The sequence below is a fragment of the Pelecanus crispus genome, chromosome 5 (genome assembly GCF_030463565.1).
Source record: "Pelecanus crispus isolate bPelCri1 chromosome 5, bPelCri1.pri, whole genome shotgun sequence".
NCBI lineage: Eukaryota > Metazoa > Chordata > Aves > Pelecaniformes > Pelecanidae > Pelecanus > Pelecanus crispus.
In genome coordinates this window covers 63,714,267-63,737,901 of record NC_134647.1, presented here as the reverse complement: position 1 = coordinate 63,737,901, position 23,635 = coordinate 63,714,267, and the positions used below count along the sequence as shown (strand labels likewise).

The 23,635-nt window shown below is 39.6% G+C and overlaps 1 protein-coding gene across 1 annotated transcript in view; it reads left to right on the top strand.

Moving 5' to 3' along the window:
• PATJ (PATJ crumbs cell polarity complex component) overlaps positions 1-23,635 on the top strand; it is a 147,891-nt gene that overhangs the window by 79,784 nt on the left and 44,472 nt on the right. The window contains exons 27-28 of the mRNA XM_075710089.1: positions 7,619-7,815; positions 16,517-16,608. Of these exons, the coding sequence (XP_075566204.1) occupies positions 7,619-7,815; positions 16,517-16,608 (289 nt within the window). The remainder of the gene's footprint in view (positions 1-7,618; positions 7,816-16,516; positions 16,609-23,635) is intronic.

The following is a 23,635-nucleotide window of genomic DNA, read 5'->3' as shown; positions in this document are numbered from 1 at the left end:
ATCTGTCACAGCATCTGGGAATCTGATTTTGTGTGTGCACATCATGCACCCTTACAGATCACTGACACTTGGTGGGCACACTGATGCCAGGTGGTAGCCACAAGTGCAGCAGGCTGGTAGTGCAAGCAATATACGTTTAGAGCTATATCAAATTTCCTTGAGACTTTGCAGATGGAAATCAGTATTTTCTAATGTTCTTATATGTCCTAGCTTCCTGCAGAACTATGTTAGGCAAGCCTCAGCAGAGCAGGAGCAAGGCCGCTTTCCTCTCGGGAGGTGCAGCGTGTGTGAGCCTGGCAGCTGTGATAACTGAGCCTTATCTCTGGGCTGCTCGGTGCCATCACCACTGAGGGGTCTGGGAAGCTCGGAAGCCTGCAGTATTTTGGCCTTAGATGACTTAAACTGCATGGTACAATATAATATACTACAATATTGTACAGTAGAGTATTTTTAATGGGATTTTTCTCAGTTATCTTTTCAACAGCTTAAAAGCGGGATCTACAGCAGCTGTCTTTTGAGGCTACCCCACATTTTAAGGATGTAATTAGTTCAAAATACCTTCAGTTGGACCTTTTGTGGGACCAAACATCAACCATGATGTGATATATTTTTGCACATAACTATTTGTATCCTCATAGAGGATTTTATCAAAAGAAAAATGTCTTTGCTATTTGACTGTATTTAATGAACTAGTGGCAGTATGATGCTCCAACAGGTAGCCCATTTTGCATGTCTCCTATCTAGAGGAAACAACCAGTTTATCAGTCCCAGAGCAGCAGGCAAGAAACACATGGGCAGCTTTTGCCAGTCCTTTACTCCAAAGCCTGTAAGACTGTGGGATCGTCCACTGGTGCAGAGGCACTCTGAGCTCAGCATCAGTGCTCCACCGGAGTGACTGATTGCGAGATCACAGCACCCAGAGGAGGTCACTTCTCAGGAAACCCGAGTGCTTGGATGAGGGTTAATGCGTCATTTGAAAGGCAAATGAGTGGAAGTATTGTGTGCAGGGGAGGCCAGATTCCCTTATAATCAGCAATTATTAGCATCAGGATGCTTTGCTTACCACACTTTCACTAAATCTCCTTTTAAAAATGTTAAAGATCTCAGATAAACATCTGTATGAATAGACTCATCATCTCCTTGGCATCTAATTAAAAAAGAAAAACTTACAATGTCCCTTCCTCAGAGAACTTAAATGTGTAATGGAACTGCAGCTTTAAGATGAAGCTTTGGGCCTGAAATAAGGAAAAAATTGTTGGCAAGAACTCCATTTGTTCAAAATGTTGACATGAGATAGGGCAAGCATTGGAGGTGTTCCCTGGTGTTACAGGCTGCAGTTACCTTTTTTTCCAGCCAGGGCTAAATGTTGCTTTTCTCTCTGCTGTTGTCTTCAGGTGTGATGATTCCTTGATTGTAGGAAGAAAAAAATAATGATAACTGTTTCTAAATGTCACTTGCTCACAGGAACAAAATGAAATGGTACTTGAAGTGGATTATAGAGACTCTCATTATACCCTTCTTCCTGAATTAGTTAAAAATCACTAGCAGAAATTTTTATCTTCTGCTGTAGAAAGGGTGATGTGAGGGACAAGTGGGATTTAAGGAAAGCATTGGAGGAGAAGGAAAGTTTTCTTGTATGAAGTGAGAAGCTGCTGCAAGCGTTTGCATGGCATGAGAGGAGCAAAACGGAATGGGAGCCTGAGCTGAAGGGAGCAGTTAGAAGAGAACAAACGTGGAGATCCCAAATTATACCCTGAATTTTTCACACACAAAAAAGAAGAAAAGAGACAGTCTTCAAGTTAGGGTAAGAATATTGTCTCAGGAGAGTTTAACGCACGTTTGTTTTTCACTTGAGCTTGAATGAGTTATGTTTGTGAGTATGAAAGCCTACACTTAACTGTTCATTTAGAGAAGGCTTTACCTGTGTGGCACCTTGTGCATGCTTTCTCCCTCATGTACTTACAAGTAATGCTGTAATATTTTGTCTCTCAGTATTTGGGGAGGAAGGGGAGAAATACAGCCGTGGAGCTCTGGTTTGTTGTTGGGTTTTTTTTTTCTTCCTTGTATACGACAGACTTGGGCTTGGGGTGGGAGCATTAACTGAAGTGTCCCAAAGAATAATAGAAACTCTGGGTTTTATTTTTCTCTGAAAATCATCACTTCAGTTTTGGTAAAAATGACTTCCAAATGGTGTGCAATGAAGCAAAGTGTTACCAAAGGGGTGGTGTGGCTGTCAAAGGGAGATTGTAGGAGATGCTGAGTTTCTGGATCAGATGGGGAGCCCATAGCTTCCCCATCCCACCGCAGGGATGCTCCCTGCCCGCAGGTTTGGAGATAACAGTATTTACAAAGATGTGAGAGCCCCAGCAGATTCCTCTCACCACCCAAGGGAGAGTCACTGGTCATAACACAACCTCTGGCACTTCATTTAGATTTGCCAGTTTTGAATACAACTGCCCTATTTTTCTCATGCATGGTGATCACTGAGAGAAGAATAGGCATGATTTTATGGAATTTAAGAAAGCATTACAGAAATTCTCTTCTCTCTATTTATCGGTTTAAAGCTTATAAAAACAGACGAGTGCATCGCTTTTGAGATAACATTTGAAGAACTGTCTGCCTCCTTGGAGCTGAATAGAGGGCTAGTGGGAAGATTAAAACAATAAGCTTATTATATTATTAGTAGTGGGAGAATTCTAAACCCCATTTGTTCAATTATGGTCCCTTCAGTATGCTTATTTAGGTTCTTGTAAATTGTAATCAGTAAATTAGATGTGCTGCCCTCACAGCTCTAGGGTTAGCTTTCAAGGGAGTTCCTACATTATTTTTTTTTAATGTTTATAGTGAAATCAAGAAGGGAATTAGTTGTTTGATATGCAAGGTTGGCTCTGTGTAGTGGATGCTGGCTGCATTCTGATATCTATCATTACTAAATGAAAAACAGTGTTTGTGATGCTGCAGCACTGCTGTCTGAGCAGAGTAATCTCAGAAAAGGCTAAGACTAACCATGTTATGTGCTATGTGATAAAAATGGTAGCTAAAGCCATTAAAATGAACACAGGCTGATAAATGAGACCATTGTAAAGTCTCCAAAAGCTAGCATATGTTGCTAATAGTTATCTGAGGTAATGCAAGAGGGATGTAAAATCCTCAGTATCACCTGCTATATACAAATATCATCTGTCATCTCTTTTTGCAGTGTTTTTCCCCCTTTCTTTTCTCTGTATTTTGCCTTAACAGTTTTAATATTGAGCATCTGGTACTAAAATCAATCACCTGGCTGAGTCATCCAGAGCTTTTTCTTTCCTCTTTTTACCTGGACTCTAATTTGCATTACGCAGAGACACAATTTTCAAAAGAAACACCTCTTCCCTTTCAGCTCATTTAACTGGAGATTTCAGCAGGTTTGGGAAACAGGCTCCTCAGCCTTTTGCAAGTGCTTTATATATCTTTGTAATTTAAAGAGCCTTTTGCTGTCCTGAGAAGTGGTGTCTGTTTTTTCCATGCAGATAAATTGTGTATTTGTTGCAATACCGGATCACACAAGCTCCAATATCAAGACCATATTGTCCCCATTTATTTCTTTTCTCTCGCTGTTTAATATAATAGGAATAACGGCTGAAGCAGGGAAACATATGCAGCAGCATAATAGTATATTGTTTGAAAGAAGTTGTCTTCTATTTCCATGGCTTCTCTTTGAAATGTAATTGTCTGCTAATATAACTGGGAAATATTATTGCAGGAGTGATCACTAAAGTGTATACTTGGGCTTTTAGTTCACGTTACATCTTTATAGTATTTTTAAAAGAAACGGGATGCCACCTCAGCTAGTTAGATATCATTGGTAAGATATGTCCTTAGCTAGTTACATATCATTGGTGAGATATGTTTGCAGAAGTTGTGATAGGCATATTGCCACCGAATGTGGAAACAACTCGATGTAGTGCCAAAACAAGAAATGCGGTGTCCCATGTGTAATGCAGCAACAACAGAATTACAATTGCCTTGTGTAAAGTATCTGGTAATGAAGGCAGATAATGGAATTCTTTGCAAAAGCAGATGCTAACTGGCTCCCCAATGCTAGGCAGAGAACTGAAAAGTGATACCAGCTGGAGGGGAGAAAAAACAGCTGAAAAACGCATTAAAAAGAAGATGCCTTAGATGCACGTTTGTTTAAGCAGTAAATACTTGTTTAAAATAATCTTATGAGATTCTTATTAAGAGGCAAACTGAGAATATGATTGCAATGTTATAGGAAGTCAGCTGGATGCCCAGAGGATATTTGTATGCAGATTGGATGAGTAACGCAATGACACCGCTGGGAATAGCGTGTTATCATTTAGACTGCAAGGCTGGCTGGTGAGGACAGCCCTTGGAAGTGTTTAATTGCAGGAGGTGGAGCTTGTGAGAGCCAGAACCTTCTGTTGTTGAGGGAGGAGACAGCGTGCCCTGCTAAGGGAGGCTTGATTTTTAAAAGCAGGGGTATCTCTTGCTTGTCCCTATGGCAGGAACATGTACACACATGCTTGCATCTTCTCCGGCAGCACTCGGTAACAGTGCCCTCCTGCCGGGCTGGAAGTGGCGCTCGGCACGTAGCATCTTTGTTGTTTCCTCTGTAGTCTCCTGCTGGTTTACCACTCCAGTCACCTCAGCCATTTCAAATAGTTGCTTCGTAAATTAATGTGATAATTTAATGAAGGGCTTCGTCCACACAGAGGTTTCCTTGTGTTGTAAGTATGGATTTTTTCAAACAAAAACATGCAGCAGGGAAAACCCTTTAAAAAAAAAAAAAAAAAAACCTCTTAACAAATACGGCAACTGGGTGACCCCTAGAGTTGGTCTCTGGGCTTTGCCCAGATAAAATTTTCTTTACCCAAAGAATTTTTCCCACAGTGGGGGATTACTGGTGCAGCTGGAGTGCTGAGCTGGGCGTCAGCTCACCAAGTTTCCAGTCCTGGCCCAATGCAGGCAGACCAGAAACTTTAGTGGGGCTGTGTTTCATCCCAGGCAATTGCCCCATTTACTAATTTTTGGAGGACAAAAAATTACTTTTAGTTTCAGCCCAGCATGGAACAGGACTTCTGAACAGCTAACTTTTTTCCCATGTGAGAAAACACGTTTTGTGCTGCTGCAGCAGGAGGAAACACTGCAAAGTTTACAGACTTACTGACACTGGTAGTCTCAGAAGGCACTTGCCTGCAGATAGAGGCTGGAGCTATGTGTCCATGTGCAGTGCCACAGAACTGCTCCTGCATCAGACTCTGGGGAATTTCAAGGAGTTTTACTGACAAGCAAGAAATGAATTTTGAAGCAGTCTCTGAAGATGCACGGCTTCATCTGTGTGGCATTTAAGCGTGTGTGTTCTTCTTGCCTCTTCACCTCTTTTCCGTGCATCCAGCTAAGAGTTGCTAAAAACGTGTTATAGAGGTGTGCTTTGCTCCTAGCAAATGAAAGTGAGATGTGTTGTCCGTGTAAAACAAGCAATGAAAGGAACTGTGGCAGAGCAATGATCAATCAACAGCATCCCTCCAGAGCACTGATTCTTTGCTTTATTCACAAAAGTGCAGTCACTAAGAAATCCCTTTTCTGCTGATGACCTGTTCTTAATATTCTTACATCTGGGATATGCTACAGCAACATGCTGCGCTGTAATGACTTGTTTGTTTAATTGTGGTGGGCAGAAAATGTCTTAGTGCTCTTCAGGTCTGGACTTCGCTTAATGGGAAAAGAACGTTAAACCTCGGTGGTGTGAATAAAACACGTGTGGCTGTGTAGGTGCTTGTGTCTGCTGTACTTTCAGAAGCACCATTTTTGAGACCTTTCCTCACTTGCTGTTTTTCAGCAGGAGGTATTCTGCATACTAAGCAGAAAAAAACCCACTTTCCAAATTCTAGTAGCAAATCACACCTCTAATTACATTTTGACCCCATTAGTTAAGAAGTATATTAAAGAACTATGCAGCTACATGGATTTCCATTTAATGCAGTTATATGAATTTTTGGCATATAATTGATAGTAACAAATGAGTTTTCTAATTTTTTATGATATTCTGATTTTGTGCAGACCTCTGTAGGGCTTTACAGCTTTCCAGGGATAACATCTCACCCTTAATATATGCCTCCAGGATTTTAGGCTCAGGCTCCAGACCACTGGGGAATTTGAGCACAGCAGGAAAATGCCAGCCTGTAACTGCAGTGACAGGAGAGCTGGTTCTTGTCCCTGTTGCTCTGAGCGTAGATAATGCTCTTGGGTGCATCTGGGGTTGGAGACAGGAGACTGCTCCTCCTGTCCCAGTGGTCTCTGCCGAAGCACGAGGGGCTGCTGCAGCTGGAACAATTGCTCAGGAAGGACCCTCAGAGAGGAGAGCAACTGGGGTGGACCCATGTTTGGCTAAATCACCCTGGCATCCCGCACAGGGGCTGTGGAAGGAACACCTCTACTTCATTGTCTGCCTTCTCAGCAGTTTTTATTTGCTTTTGGTTGCTTCCCTCTTCCCCAGCTCTTTCCTCTCTTCCTTGTTGTCATGGGAACATTCACTACAGTGCTTAAATCATACTATTAAAATATGCTTCCCCAGTAGAATGGTAATAGCTAATATTGATCTAGCTGCTGCTGCTGACTCAGGGATATAGTTGTACATACAATATCTCTTATTTCTCTTCTTAATGCATAATGCAGCAGTTTCTTTCACCTTGGGCTCTGTACTAAAGGTGACATCCAGCCACAGCAAAATACTTTGACTTGCTTTTTTTAATGGGTGGCCCAGCTGAAGCATTGGATGCAGGTGGTGTTATGAAGCTGGTGTTAAAATCTGCAGAGAACAATCAGACAGAAAAAAATTTACCCTTGCTGTGATTGACCCTCGCAAGCAGTAGTTAACAGGTGTTTGTATGCCAGTGGTGAAAAAACATTCAGATTAAACTGTCAGTATCCACAGACACACATTGTGCTCTAAATAACTTTGTAAGTATATTGTGCTCTGTCACAAAAATGGTTGAAATGTAGGTGAAAGACAAGTAACTACCTTAGTATCAAGTGAGGCTGCATTTAAAAATGTAATCAATCGTATACATTGTCACTGACATCTGCTTTGAGTAGTCATCCGCACAGTAGCGCATAATTTTAAGCAGAGCATGGTAAGCATATTCCTGAGTCGCCAGAAAGAAGCAGAAGTAAAAGATTCTACCTTGAGATGCAAGTTTGCAATATGTTTGCAATGTAAGCATTTCAGTTTCCCACAGTGGTTAATTAACCAGCTCTAATTTTATGAGAGTTTCCCAAAATTGATAGTTTTTGTAAAGTAAGATTGAGGTGCCCCTGGAATTCCCTTGTTTACCCTCCTTTCAAAAAAATTTTTGCTTTAGAACCAGCCTGTTGTACAAATAATTAAAATAGTGCAGTTTTAATGTGAATAGTGTTTGTAGCTGATGCTGTATTTTGCTGTATGAGTGATACAGGCACAGCAAATGGTATTTTAGAGTCTGTGCTGGAAAGACCTCTGTTACCAAAGAGTAAATGCTGAGAAGCCATCAATTTCTAGTTTATTTGTATGTGTTCTTGAACATCTGCATATAAGTTATTTTATGTTATAACTCATTTTGTATTTGATCTTTCTTAGAAAAAATCAGGCAAAGATATGCAGATCTACCAGGAGAGTTGCACATTATTGAGCTTGAGAAAGACAAAAATGGTCTCGGACTGAGTCTTGCTGGCAACAAGGACCGCTCTCGTATGAGCATCTTTGTAGTTGGTATCAATCCAGATGGACCTGCAGGACGAGATGGAAGGATGCATATTGGCGATGAACTTCTAGAGGTAAGTGTTTCCTTTAACTACTAAGCAGGGTTCATATGGAGAGAGGGAGAGGCATATGTGAAGCTATCGTTTGAACCTTAAATAAAGCTGCAAATGGAATTAGGTGGCTGAGGCAAGGAGTTGCACTCGTTTATGCCAACTGAGAACTTGGCCTTTGGCAGGTAGATGGGTTTTCAGTGAAACAAAAATCATTGGCCTGTGAAAACTAATGTCTTGTCCGTGATGTCTGTGCTCTCAGCATGTTCACAAGCTATGCTTAGGGAGGGACTGTTGAAAGGCAGGAAGGGGATAGTAAATCTGTCCTTGTAGTGCATATGTGGTTTCACAGGGAAATTCACACCTTACATTAAAAAAACCAACCCCCCCTCAAAGTTACCATATGTGTTGTTACAGATGACAGGGATATCCCCCATCCTGAAAATAAAATTTTGTGCTGTAATCAGCTTTGATCTGTTGTAACTTGAAATACTTATTTTCTTTAGTAGTGTCTGGCACAAGTTCACCCACAAGGCAAGAGAGCTTGTTAGCAAGTAGAGTATTTTGTCTTCACTTTTTCTCCTATCTCCTTGCTTCACCTTCAAATTGAAAACGCAGATTTCCTACACTTCACCTGATTTTTGGCTGTTGCAAAATGACACTTTGCTGCAGTACCTGCAGTGGTTCCCCATGTCACGATTGCTTCAGAGGTTTAAAAAAAATCAACCATCCCTGGGGATCTTTCCTTTAGAGAGAAGATTTTACTGAAGAGCAGCTATATGCTGACCTACTGCTCTCCATGGGTGGTGATTTTTTGGTCTTTCAGCAACTCTCTGTGCCGTCAGAGAACCACCTATTTTCTCACCTTTCTTGACTTGAGAAAGAACAATTTGACTGCTTTGGGAATACCTTGGGAGTACTCAGAATTGTCTAAGCATTTGTCATTGTCTAACAGTTCTGTAATTAGGGGTTTTCAATACACGTAGTACAAGAAAGATTTGTTTTGCTATAACACCATTATCCGAAGTTTATTATTTTCTTTTGAAGTGTGATGAATGGTATGAAGGTCTATACCATACTGGAGTAGGGTAGGAAAATTACTTTCTCCTTCAAATTTATGTTCTTTCTGTCCCTGACACCAAATTCTAATGGTAAAATAAAATTAAAATTGTCAAATTTTGGGTGCATACCAATTGAAAGGACTAATGGTACTGTTTTTGTATGTGCATATCATAGACCAGGGAGTTCATGGTAGAGGAAAGGTAGAGCCTTTTGTATCAATACTTTTCCACAAAGAAGGATCCACTGAAGTTTTCTTATATCTCATGAGTTATTCCTTGCAGTGTTTGTTTGATCTAATGTTAAGTATTGCTAGCATTGCTTGAAAGATGCACCATCTGTGATTAACCACATGTATCTCAAGTCTTGGAATTTACATGCATAAGCCATGTTATAAGTAGCATTTTCCAAAGTGGTGGTGTTGCCCTAATTCCTCTCCCTGTCAAGTTGGAGATAAAATTATTTTTTGATTTAGTGGAAGGAAAGTGATGTTCACCATCTGAAAAATTCCAGACTTCAAATAAACTGAAGTTCAAAGAGACTTTAGTAACTACCTCTCTTGTTTACCTTTGCAATCAAATTAAAGGTGTGTCAGCGGGCAGAACTGTGATTACTTATATGGAAGGATGTGGTGATCTCATTCTGATCCCCACTGAGTATGTATCCAGTGTCAAAACATCCTTTATTACAAAGGAATGGGTTGTGTGTTAGTCATGTACGGATGTCTCATGTTCACACCAGTGGTCAATTATTCACAGCTCTGGTTTTTTGTCTTTTAAAAGCATTCCAGTGTTATGTGAATGGCATTGAAATGGAACTAATGGGCATTTACACTGGCAGGGTTTTTTTTCAGTAACCATTAGGTTCAATAACTAGGTTATTTCAGTAACTGCTAGGAATCCTCACACCTGGCAAGTATACAGGTCACTGAGGTAGGAATATCACAGAATGGTTGGGCCTGGAAGGGACCTCCGGAGGTCATCTGGTCCAGCCCCCTTGCTCAAACAGGGCTACCTCAAGCCAGTTGCCCAGGACTATGGGTGGATGGCTTTTGAGTATCTCCAGTATGATTTCATGCTACTTCCGTGGCAGTGATGCAGAGGTCGAGGTGGTCAACTGGCTTTACTTGCAGTGCCTTTTACAACAAAATACGTTAAAAGAGCACTAATGGCAAACTCAAGCATTCACAAGTTAGGAAATGACAGAATCTAGATTGTTTGGTTTTCTCCAGTTAAAGACACAAAATTAAAGCCTTGCTCAGAGACCTGGATGGACAATCTTTACTGATGAAGCAACTTCTCTTCCTTTGGGTAGTGCTTCACTGTGTGTAGGTATTTAATTGCTCTGCCTGCAGACTGAGCTGCTGGCCACTGCTCAAATATTTAGTTATTCCATAGAAAAAAAAGCTATTCGACTTTGCAACCACTTCATTCATAAGCATTTGAGGCCATTTTCCCCAGTATTCTCATCTGTTCATCAGCAAATAGATATACCACCCTCAACCCTCATGTAACTGCATGTTTTAAGTATATTTGCTCTGCATCTTTCATTACACATCAGGTTTGAACACTAGACCATATCAGCAAGAGAAGGGATTCGTATCTTAGGAAAGCCCCTTAGCATTTCTGCGCTGTCCAGGGGTGCCCCAGCAAATCCTGTTGGTTAGTGTTGCTCCATTAAACCAGTGGATGCTGCTTCAGTGTGTGCAGATTATTCCCCGTGGCTGTTGATGGGGGTAAGTTTAATGGGATGGAGATACATATATAGATATAGATAGATAGATATTACCACTTCATTTTTCTTTTGAACTGGAGTTTGATTGTGTTTGATTGAAGGATGTGGGATGCTGCCAGACTGCCTCAGCTTCTTATTCATAAAGTCTTTTGTCTCTGAATTAATGAAATATCATCTCACTTTTAGCTTCTGCAAACAACAGTAGTCTTTTGGGGGCATGATCCTGGCTCGTTTTCAAAGTCAATGCAGCCTATACATTGAGTAAAATGCAGGTCACATAAGAAAATTGTATGTAATCATTATTTTTTTAATACATCTTTTGTGATGTGTTTTGGATGGGTATGTTGCTGGAGAAAACAGCTTTTTGAGGGAGAAGGTCCTTTCATCCTACTTTCATACATGGAGGAAAATTACTTGGGTCAGAATTTGGTCCCTGTGCAAAAGAATGTATTGTTAACATGGTACAAGTTCTGTTTTTCCATTCTTTTTCCAAGCAAAGAAACCATCTGTGGTGCTCCTGCCTTGCAGTCTTGCTGTTTTAGTGCAGGTGTCTGCACTGCTTCGTATCTTATTAGTTTGGGCTTAGTCCTGTGGCTGATTGTGCCCAGCATGGCCAGCAGCGTGTTCACGTGGTGCTGTGCCTGTGCTGTTAAGCCCTGCTGCTCGTGAACTCTGCATGGGTCTGTCCTGTTGGTAGGTTTTATTCACGCTGAATAATCCACCCTGTTATTATTATTATTATCATCTCTCCATAAGAGAGTCAACTGCGTTCTATTAATAAACCAAGCTGTTCAGAGCCCTGTTATGCTAAATTACTGATGTTGGGATTTTCTGCCATCTTCCTGTCCCTGCTTATCTTGCTGAAAATGGGGCAGGAGGTGGAAGGAAACTGCTCATTTGGATGTTTTGCTCTAGGAGGCCACAGCGCTTCTTGAAAGAGTGAAAGCTAGTCTTCATGGTCAAGAATTGCTGTACAAATTTGCCTGTTGTCCGTTCTGGACTGTTGCATGAGAGGCAATCTATTTTTCTTCTTTCATGCCATTTTTGTCTTAGCTCAAAGCCAGAGGGCTTTTGTGCTAAAGGTATTTTTATTGCTATTTTATTTTAAGATTCTCAGATAAATGTAAGTTATGCTGTAATAATATAGTAGATGCATCACTATTTTGTCCAAGTAAATGAACTACCCAGCCAAATTCACAATGCCACTTCTGTTTTGTAATGTGGGGGATTGGCATTGTTAGGTTTTTCCTGTGTCAAGACAGTTACTTTGGATTAGACAAGTGGCACTATGCCTCAAGAGGGACAGTAACTTGAACGTAGAAAGACAGTGAAGTTTTCACATGAGAAGAGTAGTCTTAAATGATTAACTCTAGTGGTGATTTTTTTTTTTTTATTCCTATTTAAACACAATTGTCATAGCTTCTGTTCTTCTCGGATTCATTTACTGAAGGTGATGTTGAGGGATAGTGTCCTTTTTGTCTTTTCATAGGAGGATACAAATACTTTTTTCACATACTTTGTAGACAGGTTGCCAATTAAGATTAGTGTTGGGTGGTGATTTTTAAAGCTGCAAATAAGGTAAAGCTGTAATCGGAAAGCTGGTTGTGCACCGAGGGCACAGGCAATCTGTGGTTTTCTGTCATCCTGTCTCTCTCTCCACACTCTCTAGGTGGGGAACCTCAAGGGTCAGCTGCCTGCCGAGCCAATGGCAAAGCCGAGTTGCAATGCAGGGCAGGAGATTTTCTGTCTTTATGGAGTTTATGGTCTGTTGATCACTTTAGATAATGCACATGTTTGAATGTGTGCTGGGCAAGAAATTTAGTGAGGAAAGAAGAATTCACATTCTAATTAATTACTTTTTCTTTCCAGTGTTTTCCTCATGCTCTATTATTTGGGGGTTTGGTGTGTTTTATGGGGTTTCAGTCAATATAATTTGACTGATCAAAAAGTTTTTGAAACTTTTCCCATTGTTTCAGAGAGTCTGGTTGTATCTAGAAATGCTACAATTCCTGTGGTTAGAAGGAAACTAATGCATTGGTACAAAGAAGTAATTATTATAGAAAGCTGTGCCCATTCTTTTACTAGCTTTGGGGTATCATTTAACTTGCTTTTCATAAAAATCAGATGATACTAATTTTATGGATTTCCATTACTGCCACATTGTAAAAACAGTGCTTTTTTTCTTTTTTTTTAAATATCCATATCTAATGTTTCTCTTCTGCAAATTAAAGTTTGAGAAGCAAACAATCCTTTAAATTTTTTTCTCTTAATTTAAGAGTTCAGATTTCGGTGAGTTTGTACTTTCTGCTGCTTTAGTGTATGAAACTGTAAACCAAAACTTTTGTAGGTGAAGGCAACAGTACAGTTGGGATATGTGATAAAATCTGCCATAAAGCAGTGCAGGGTTATATTAAAGACTGAATATAAGTGTGCTGACCTGACCTCATACCGGTAGCATGTTTTTATCTTTCTCTGTTCTCTGCTGTCTTTCCAAGAAGTTATGTAAAGAGACATTTAAAGAAGAGTAGAAGTTGATTTAGATCAATTTATTTCTTTTGCTTAGTCAAAGTTTTGGGGTTTTTTTTTCTGACTGCTAATGAAAAAATTAAAGCACAGATTTATAGGGTTTGATTCCCAGAGTACTATTTGGTTAATCTGATGTGTTACTTTATTTAATTTGAAAGATTTAAAATGGTGTTGCTTATGAAATCCTAGATGTTATCTTTTTTGTTTTATTTAATTAGGCTTTTGTGCTTTGCTCATCACTGTGGTATATGAAGCTAACGGAACATTAATTTACTTTGCAAAAGAAAGTGACTTTTTTTTTTAAAAAAGAAAAATTAATACTGGCTGTAGTAACTATGTGGGACAGTCCAAAACCTTGTGGAGATATATTACTTTGATTATCCTTTCATTTTGGTGTAATTAAATAATTATAACTTACAGACCCAGCTCACAGCTAATTAAATTTTGGACTATTTGATACATCTACTGAGTAGGATTAATTTAGGCAGAGTAAAGACTATAAATTTTAATCTAAGAGGTCTGCTGTTTAGAAAAATTGATGGTAATTTAACTAAATCCAAACAATTTGTAATGCATACAGTATTCCCAGTGAATAATTTATTTTTGAACTTAGAGAAATTAAGTCAACAAACTCGCTGAAAGTTTCAAATCCAGCTGGAAGCCAGAATGCAATTGAGCATTCATTTTTGCCACCAGATTTTTAAATTTATCTTTGATGAACAAAGCATGGCCTAGGATGTTGCTTCTTGCCCTGTCTTTGCAAACATGGCAGTTGCAGACAGCACCATATTAAACCCTTATGAATGTTGGCCTGATGCTATTTCCTCAGTGCTCATAGTCTCATGCCAGCTCAGACTCTCGTAGACCTTTCTTGGTTCTCTCTTTGTACAGTAAGCAACTTGGTAGGTAAATGGTTTGCACTTCAGTCTTCACGAATAATCAAGTGTTAGGGGTTTTATTCTTGTCCTTGCATTGTCGTTATTTAACTGATGAACTTGCATGTTGTTTCGACCCATTGAAAATAAGATGGGAATATTGTGAAGTTGCCAATATGACCAAATAGCTTGTATGACACAAATCCGTAAGACTTGGCCAGTTATTTCTTGTTTGAATGAAAAAATCTTCTAAGAATACAAAACCAAAATCCAATACAAACATTTTCAGTAACAAAAAGTCCTTCTGTAATCACTAGTAAACTGCCCCTGGGTTCCATTATCATTATTGTTTTAAACAGCACTGGTATATCAAATGTGAATGTAAATATTATGTTGTAAATGAGAGTAGAAGGAAAAAATTGCAGTATTGAAACAAAGCTGGCTACTCACTTTGGAAGGGTGTATGAAAACTCCAGCTCCAGAGAGATGCATTAATCTGATCAAGATGCTTGGAGTGAGAATTTTGACAGAGTTAAATAGCAGATTGTTCTGCACGCTTGGAAGCCTCTGGTGCTTGCTTAGACGGCAAGACATGGGACGAGCTGAACCGTGAACCTGAACTAACATCATGACTTCAAATACTATTCACTTCAATTTCTTTTTCTTCATCTTTAAAGTTTTGCCTTCTTTTTTGGACAAAATAAAAGATGTTAAATGTAGCTTTTGAATTAGTTTCCATGTTGGTGTTCACAGGTGTTCAGGTATAGGTAAATAATTGTTCCTCCACAGAACATTGTTATCTTTATGCTTATTCCAGTCTGAATTGTTGAAGTTGAAGGAATATAGCTCTGGTAGTTCTGCTCCCTGCCGTCAAGGGAGGACGGTTTCCTTCACCACCTCGCTGAGTGTTTGCTTCAGCTTAGTTTTAAATCCGAAAATCATCAGGGTACAACTAAGAGACTGCTCAAGGGTTTTGTTAATCTCTGTGACATAGTCTTTTTTTTTTTTTTTTTTTTTTTTTTCCCCTGTAATACTTAACTCAGCTTTTACTTTCTTTAAATTTATTGTGGTATTCATATCTACCTTATGTTCTGCCTATGATCTTCATGATTGTAGTTTGTGCAATGCCTGAGCTGAAAGGCAAGCATCCTCTTAGGATACCTCTGAGGTGGGAGGCATTAATGAAGGGGAGCTGAAACCCAAGAAACTCAGGGCATTGCAGGTGGACTAAGGTGGAGCATGGTGTTAAACATGAGGCCTGCCTGTGACATGAATGAAATGCTTTAAATATTCCATTTTTACACCACAGGTTATTTTTGTGCTATGATACTGAGTATGCTTTTGGTTGGCTTGGAAATAACTACTATGTTCATCTCAGAGATGCTGTTGTCCTTGTTGAAGTCCCATTCACTGACCAGGGCACTGGGAGACAGTATTTTCCTCAAACTGGGAAAAGACTTCTAGTTCTTACAGAAAGAAATTACCTGAAGCCCATACTGTATTAAAGCCAAGCTATTTCCCTCTGAAAACTGCAGCACTTGCTTGCATGCAGCAAAAGTATCCAAAGTAGTACTTGGTGTCTATTGCTGTGCTTAGGCATTTGATCCATCACAGCAGAAGTGATGTGGCATGTCCTTAAACTGTCCTTTGTCTCCATGGCTATCAGTTCTTTTTCCTTCAGCAGAACTGAGGAGTCAGCACAATCTTAACAGCAAGTTTTCCTAAACTGCCAGTTGCCTATAGGTAAGGTATAGGAGTGTCTGTCTCAAAATCTGTGCTGTTTTCCAAAAATCTGGCAACAGTACTTAAAATCCATTCTATGGATCTGTGAAAAAGAATAAAAGATTTCTCTCACTTGTGGCTTACTGATAAGACTAAATTAGCTCTGTATTGGTTCCTGTTTTGTATTGGTCTAGAATAAAATTTGGAATGTTTCTTTTCTTTGATAAATTGGAGTCTAAGATGTTGAAAATGTAATATTTTAAAATCCGTTCTCAGGCTGCAATTCTGCGGTCTGTTATGGAATCAGTATGAGAAGGAGGGTGATCTTAAAATCAAATTAGGATTTATCCTTTCAAAAGGAATGATAAGAAGCTGATGAGAAATGGTTAAAGTGTTGCTGCTGAATTGCAGACTACCCCCCATCCTCCTCCAGTAGTTGGCTGAGGGAAGGGGCAACAGCCTTGGGCAGTCCAAGGCCAAGCTGAGCGGTGCCCGTCTCCTCCTATGTGCTTCTCATATGATGTCTTTCTGCAGCACAGCTGTGCCTGAAAGAGGCTTTTAGTGCCTCAGTTCTGGTATTTCTGTCTCTACAATACTGTACAGATAGGTATATCTATCAGTGTGATGGTGATATTCCTGGCTGTAAGAGCCTCAAAAGGTACCCAAACTGTATTTTGCAAACCGCATTTTCTTTGAGTCTTATCTCTTTATCCCACAGTAAATGTGGAAATCTTGGTGGTGTAAATTTAAACAATGCATACTTCTCCACTTACATGAAAAATCTTTTTTTTTTTTTTTTTTTTTAACAGATAAACAATCAGATATTGTATGGAAGAAGTCACCAGAATGCTTCTGCAATCATTAAGACTGCCCCATCAAAGGTTAAGCTAGTTTTCATACGGTAAGAACAGTTCTTGTCAAAAGATTTGTTTGCACTTTGTCCTATTACATTACATATTTACATATGTGATTTACATATTTATCCTGTTTTGAAAATGCTGAACTTGTTCAGTTCTCTTTGAAGTGAAATAAACCTTTTTCTTGATTATTTATCTCAGGACTGTTGAAGAGTTCTCCTTAATAATGTAAAAAAAAAAAAAATATCTAATGTAATTGAATGCCCATTTTAGGGGTGTCTGCTGAAAACTTGAGCTGTCCCTCTTGGGTTTGAGAGCACCCTGATAAGAACTTCTTCCCCTAGAACTTACTAAAGTGCTTTAGGTTGGTTCTGCCAGCACAAAGATGGGGTGGGCAGCTTGCTTCACTCAGAAAGTGTTCAAAAAATGGGTAGATGTGGCACTTCGGGAGATGGTTTAGTAGGCATGGTGGTGTTGGGTTGATGATTGGACTGGTGATCTTAGAGGTCCTTTCCAATCTTAATGACTCCTAGTTTTTACTTTCAGTATAAATAATCTAGCCACCAAGCCAGGAAACATGAAATTGCTACTCTGCCCTTAATTGGTTTAGTGGTGGACTTGGCAATGTTAGGTTAATGGTTGGACTTGGATGATCTTAAAGGTCTTTTCCAACCTAAACAATTCTATGATTCTGTGACTGCCAGAAGGGGGTGAAAATGGTGCAGAGGCTTGGGGCTGGAGAGGGAGCTGGTGTGAGGGGAGCAGGCAAGTATGGATGGAGTATGTGGAGCATTGGCTGGGTGGATGTGTGAAGGATAGCTTTGTATGAACATCAAAAGAGTCTTTTTGTAAAAAAAGAGTTGGTTTTTTTTTTTTTTTTTAAAAAGAGTGGCTTTTTTTAAAAAGGGTCTTATTTGAGCTAGGGCTTATTTGTACAGAGGAGGGAACCTGACAAGGAGCACTGGGATGGCTTATGTGGCAGGGCATATGCTAAAACAACTTTTCATCTGCATAAGGGCATCTTTTTATTCCAAGCATGAAAATTTTTCCTCTTAGTCTGTATGTGAGGTAAGGACACCTCCATGCATTCACTCTGTAGTTCGGGAAGTGTTACTCTTATGACCCTGGGCGGGAGGTCTGGGAAGAAGTTGCGTCTTTCACAGAACTCATATATGCTTTAATATGTTGGAATTTCATAATTGCATCTATTCCAGCTGTGACTTTTGTTGGGCATTTATCCCCATGTCATTTTATAATGTGGTTTTCCCACCAACATATACATCATACTTGATAGTGTTTTATATTCTTCACTCGTACACAGCTTACCTGTGAACAATGTAATAATCTGTGGGTGAATGCATATAAATGTGTACATTTACTCATATGGCTCTGTCTGGTACAGCATACACAGAAATGATGGAAGAGCAGCATTAGCGCAGTGAAGAATGAGTTGCTATACTTGGCAGCACAGAGGATCTGGAAGAGATTAATGTTCTTGCCTGCAGCTCCTGTGTTACTTTCCCCAGCTATTGAAAATTAAACGTCATGTACAACAACTCACTCACCATTACTTAATTGCATGGAGAAAATGTGTCTGGTTGGAAGCTCCAGAAGCAGAACCACAACTTATGAAAACAAAACCCGGAGCTGGGTTTAGTGCTGTTGGGCAGCATGGAGAGCATGGGCTTCTTGCACCCTGCCCTGCTGCACTGAGCACTGTGGCTGGCTGCAGAGCATTTCACTCCACAGAGCTGCAACAAAGGCTGTGTGTTAGCTTGAGTCGCCCGTGCATTGGAAATCCTTGGTGCATATTTTGTATCATGTTTAAGACATGAAGTCCTTGTAAGTTCTTAGCCATAATTCCCCTTTTCAGATTGTCTGTGTAGAAGTGGATTTCAAGGCAAAAAGTTGTCTTAATGATCATAATTAGTAGATATTTGAAATACCATTGGATAAATCTTGTCTCTAGAGCTTTAACAAAAAAGGTTTCCATTTTTAAATGCTGCTGCTGAGGTTGTAAACTTATGTCTTCATGCTTCCCAAGAACACACATCTTGTCATTGCTCTCGACCTTTCATTAGAGTATGCTGACAACTGATGGGTCTGTTCGCTTGACCTGAGCAGCCGTTCGAACAGCAATGAAAAGAAATTCTCCCACTGAGAGAATGTCATTAGTAACTAGAGCACCATCTCTAACACTGAGAGAAAACTGTCACCCTCTTTTTTGATACGTGGTCAGCCCCTCATAATAAGAGTGGTGTTTCAAAATTTTAGCAAAGCCAAATCAGGCTGTCTCCCTTAGAAGTGAATTTTAAGGAAAAACAAGAATAATTTTCTTTTCTCATGCAAAAAATATTCCATCTTATCTCTTGGTGCTTCCAGTCCCTATACCTTAGACCAGAAATCCAGTGGATGTGATTGACTGAAAACATGAACCAAAAGACTGTGCCAGCACAGAAGTCTTGTCTGTGGTGCAGTCTGGTAGGAAAAGTTTTTGTTTGCTTTATCAACTTACTTCAAAATTACAATATGAAATGGAGGTATTGCAATGCCACTACTGCATTGTGGTGCCAGCTGTAGTAAATAAGAGCAGCAACAGGCATCTTGCACATACGAGAGATGGATGGAGATTCATGTGCAATAGCTTTTCCAGCTGAGAACAAAGCGCTGAGTGTAGCAGACTCGGCTTTCCTGGTAGGTTTGCTGCTTGGCTGATTTCAGATGTGTTCCTCTGGGCTCTAATGATGTGGAAAGAGCAGGATACTGTTACATTTGTTATGCTGTGAAAATGGGGAGGAGCCCGTTGCAACAGAAATACTACTTTCCTCCTCCTGAGCGCTGTTACCCGTGCAACTTCTTTTAAAGGTAGAAGGCCTGTAGCATAACATAGCCAAAACACATCCTGGAATGCACAGTAAGAAGAGGCCACAGCTCACCGTAGCAAAATAATGTGTACAGCAGGAGTTAGGAGAGAAATGTATTTGGTCTTCATGTGCATGAAGATATTAAGATTCTGATTTCACCAGTGAAAGGCCTGAGTAGGTTATAGTTTTCCAGAAACACGTCATTGTGCAGCCTAAAAAGTTCCTGCATGCTTGACTGAGCTGACCTAGGACATAAAAGCAGAACTGGTGGGACTCTTGGACTGTTACTAAAAAGTACCTCCTTTGATATCCTGAGGCCTTATTTTCCTCAGATGAAGGATGCTCGGCGATAAGCATGCTGCTTTTCACTTTGAAGCAGGAAACAGCATCAAGGTTTTCCTATTTCTGGTGTTTTGGTTCATGTGCAGGGCAGGGGGATGTTTCCATAAACTCTTTAATCAGTTACGAAAGAAGCCCAGAAATTCCTGGGCACAGAAAAGCCTTTCTGTGAGAACTGTAATAACTATCATTAAATAACTTGGATTTTGTTGCACCCACATTTTTTTTTTCTAGGACAAATAAAGAATAGAAGGTGTCCTCAGCCTTTTTGACTTTTTACTAAAATCCTAACTTACCATCTGCGCTATAAAAATCTGTTCACACTTTTTTTTATACCCAGGTAGTGTTACAATTGCATTCCCACCCTTTCCTGCAATTTTTGCTGATGAGACATAGTGCAGTAAGTGCTATGAGAATCATAGACGTCCCCTTATATTTGAAGGCTTCTCGCTCTAGTTATAAGCATCTTTTGCTCAATTAAGTTGACGATGATTATTTAAAACAGTTGATTTTGGCCAGATTCCAAAATATAGGTCTTAACACAGCACTGTGTCCCCGTGGTCTCATTAATTACATAAGCTTGTACTCGCATCTAAAAGATTTGCAGTTATAGTGTCACTGTACTACTTTTTTTTTTTTTTTTTAGATTCAGTGCAACTTGTGCTTTGTAACCTTCTACAGTAACAAATTTGAAGGCATTTAACCTGCTCACCCAGGGTAACAAACAAATAAACCAATTGCCCAGGCACGGCAAGATTTTCCTGAGATTAAATGGCTCAGTCTGAGTGCTTCCTTTGATTAGTGTCCAGTCGCGTCTTATCTGACCTCAAGGTCTTACAGCTGCTGCATTAACTTCCAAGCTACTGTAGCAAATATGGGTTTTCTTTTTGATTTCTGAATATCAGAAATAAATAATAATTTGACTGCAGCTTTCTGAGGCACATAGAGGAGTCTTGCTATGGAAGTGCTAGTGGAAGGCTGTGGCAATGGGGCGTGTAAAGGTCTTAGTTGCCTTTTGAAATTCTTGATCTAAGTCTTCAACAACAGGAATTAGCCAGGTAGTAATCTGAGAAAAGGACTTGTTTCTTGTAGGAGTCTCTGTGCCCTAATTCCCAAAATAGAATGGGTTTTGTATCCACTGTCATTTTTGTTCATGCATTATAAGTCCATCCTTTTAAGATGCATAATAAAACAATATAATTAGATTTTACATCTGTAGTAGGAAATCCAGTTTATATCGGAATATTCTTTTACAGTGAGAATTTTATGATTCAGCAAATTCAATGTTTTCTCCATGCTCAATTAACTGCCTTTAATCTGTTTTGGTGCTTCAGTGTTGGTATAATAAGCAGATCAAATACAATTTGAATGCTTGAATCAAAGTGAATGCCACTGATTTCAAACCATCATCCCATTGTGTTCAGTTCTGTGATTCATTCTTTGGTATACCTTTATTCCTTAAATGAAGATTCTCTTGTGCTGTGATGAAACATGAGAAAAGCTTTAAGAATAAAGTATGGTAGGATTTTGCTTACTTAATTGCATCTGTTAGCTGTCCAGAGTCATCCTCCCACACTGCAGTCACTTGTTCTGATATCATTGCTTTCTGGTGATGGAATTGTAGCTTCTCAGTGAAGCCCACAAATCTCTGTCACCTAACCTCTCCTTCCATTTCTAGGTGTAATTGTTAAGACTAATCTCTTGTTATTTATGGTGACATGCAAAGGAGGACCAGTAAAGCAAGGGCAGTGGCTAGGTTGGCCAGTTCTTGGTGCTGTTTAATGCTCTCCATTGCTGTGACTTTGTCACTTAGTCTTTTCTCTTCTTTTAGAGCCCCTGTAAGTAACGTTGTATGTTTTATGCTAGAGTCTTGAGTATTGTCATGCTTCAGAAATTATTTTTGCTTTAAGTTTGTTCTAGCTTACATAATTGGTCATATTTTAATAGTATAAACTGTTTTTACTTGCTTTGATTGTTTAGGTTCTTTCATGTGGGAAAGCTTTAAAAATTAGCTCTTGCCAGACACTGTGTGTGCAAGTTTGAACTTTTCCTGTTTTCTTCAGAGCTGTTTCCTTCTTGCTGTCATACTCATGTGGGAACAAGTGCACAGTTGAGGAAGTTAAGTAATTTGGGCTCTTTCAAACCTTTGATGACCTAAGCTGCAGTTTGTATGAACATTAGTTGTTCATTTAAAATATCTGTATGCGTTTGGCTCTCACATAGTTAGGAGTGGATGGAGGGGAAATGGAGAACAAGACTGTTCTTGCTGTTAGGAGGAGAGTTTTTTTTCAAGAAGATGCACAATACAAAGGTCTTGCCTTGACCCAGCTGAAGGAAAAATCCAGGGTGTAACTTTCCTGCAGCTCCTCTTTTCCAAAGGAACATCTAGAGGAAAACAAAGATGAGAAAATATGAGATCCTGACCTGATTTTTCTTTTTTTTTTTAACGAACAGGATGAGGGCAGTATAGGTTTTCAGTAATCTGTAGGACTTTATGCCCTGGTGTCACAACCAGCAGGAATCCTAAGGGTTACTGGGCAAACATTGTTCATTCACTTGTTCTCCAGATCTGTTCCAAATAAGATGTCATGCAACTGCATACAAACTATTTGGTGTTTCTCCTGATTCTTGATGTACTTTGTACTCCCAAAAAAGCATCCACAACCCCTTACAAAGCTGTTGTCAAATGATTTTTTAGTGTTGATGATATGTGTAGTTGCAGATAGTTTGGCAGGAGGTTCATCTCCCTTGGTTTAGACTTCTAGAGGTCATCTGGACTTCTGTGATTAGTGAACAGTTGTCAGGAACGTCCAAAGAGCAATTCAGTTCATCCTGTCCTAAATTAGGTCATTAGGTGCTGGGATGAATTGCCCTTCTGAGTGGATCTGTTTTGGGATTTGTCTTGATCTTGCACTGATCTTAGAAGAAGTTTGGATGCTATCTTAGACAAGATGCTCTGCTTTAAACAGGTAATGAATCTCATTCAGCATGCTCAACAAGTGTTTTCTTAGTATTGCATGACTGTGAGATTATACGATCACAAACCTGAGAGATGTAAGACTAAGTAAAATGGAAAACAGAAAATGTCCTCAAAGGCAGGGAACCTGAACTCAAGAATTACAAGTCTGAGGTTGATGAGCAAATGCAAAAAAAAAAACCCCTGAATTTGGCTGAAGCTGTGACTTCTGGTTATCGTCTTTAGAAAGATAACTTTCTGAATGCTTCATAGACCATTCCAGCTGTGTGTGAAATTCCTCCAAAGTGCCAGAGACAGCTTTCTGATAAGTGCAGCACAGCGTTGCAGGGCAGCTTAGATGAAGCCTTGCAGCACACAACTTTAACTTCCCTTCAGGCTTACTTTCTGCAGCATGCAATGAGTAATCCCTTTAGATTTATATTTGCATATTGGTCTCTTAAGGCTTTTTTCCTGCCAAGTGTTTATGGTAGTTAATTATTAGTCAATAATAACTGTATTTGTCTTTGCTTAAGCTGCACATCTCCTCTGTCATCAGAGGTGCAGTTGTTAGATGGAGCAAAACATCAGAAGTTCTTCTCTTTGGTCAGTGAGAAAGGATGGGGAATGTCCAGAGGTCCTATTTAGGCTAGAAAGGAAGTAAAATGTAGTAAAGTGTGGCAATCTAATCAAATAAATCTGAAAGTGTATGAGCTTTTCTAAAGTTTAAAGAGTCTTTGCCACTTATATATTGCTTTGATCTTACTTCCTGTAACCCTTTGTGATGAGGAAAGCTTCTTGTTTCTTCAGTATCGAGCTATAGTTAGTGACATTGGTACAAGCAATAGGCACTCTAACCTCCAAACAGATCTAATTCCCATTTTCACACAGAAACTCACCTCGGAGGTTAGAAGC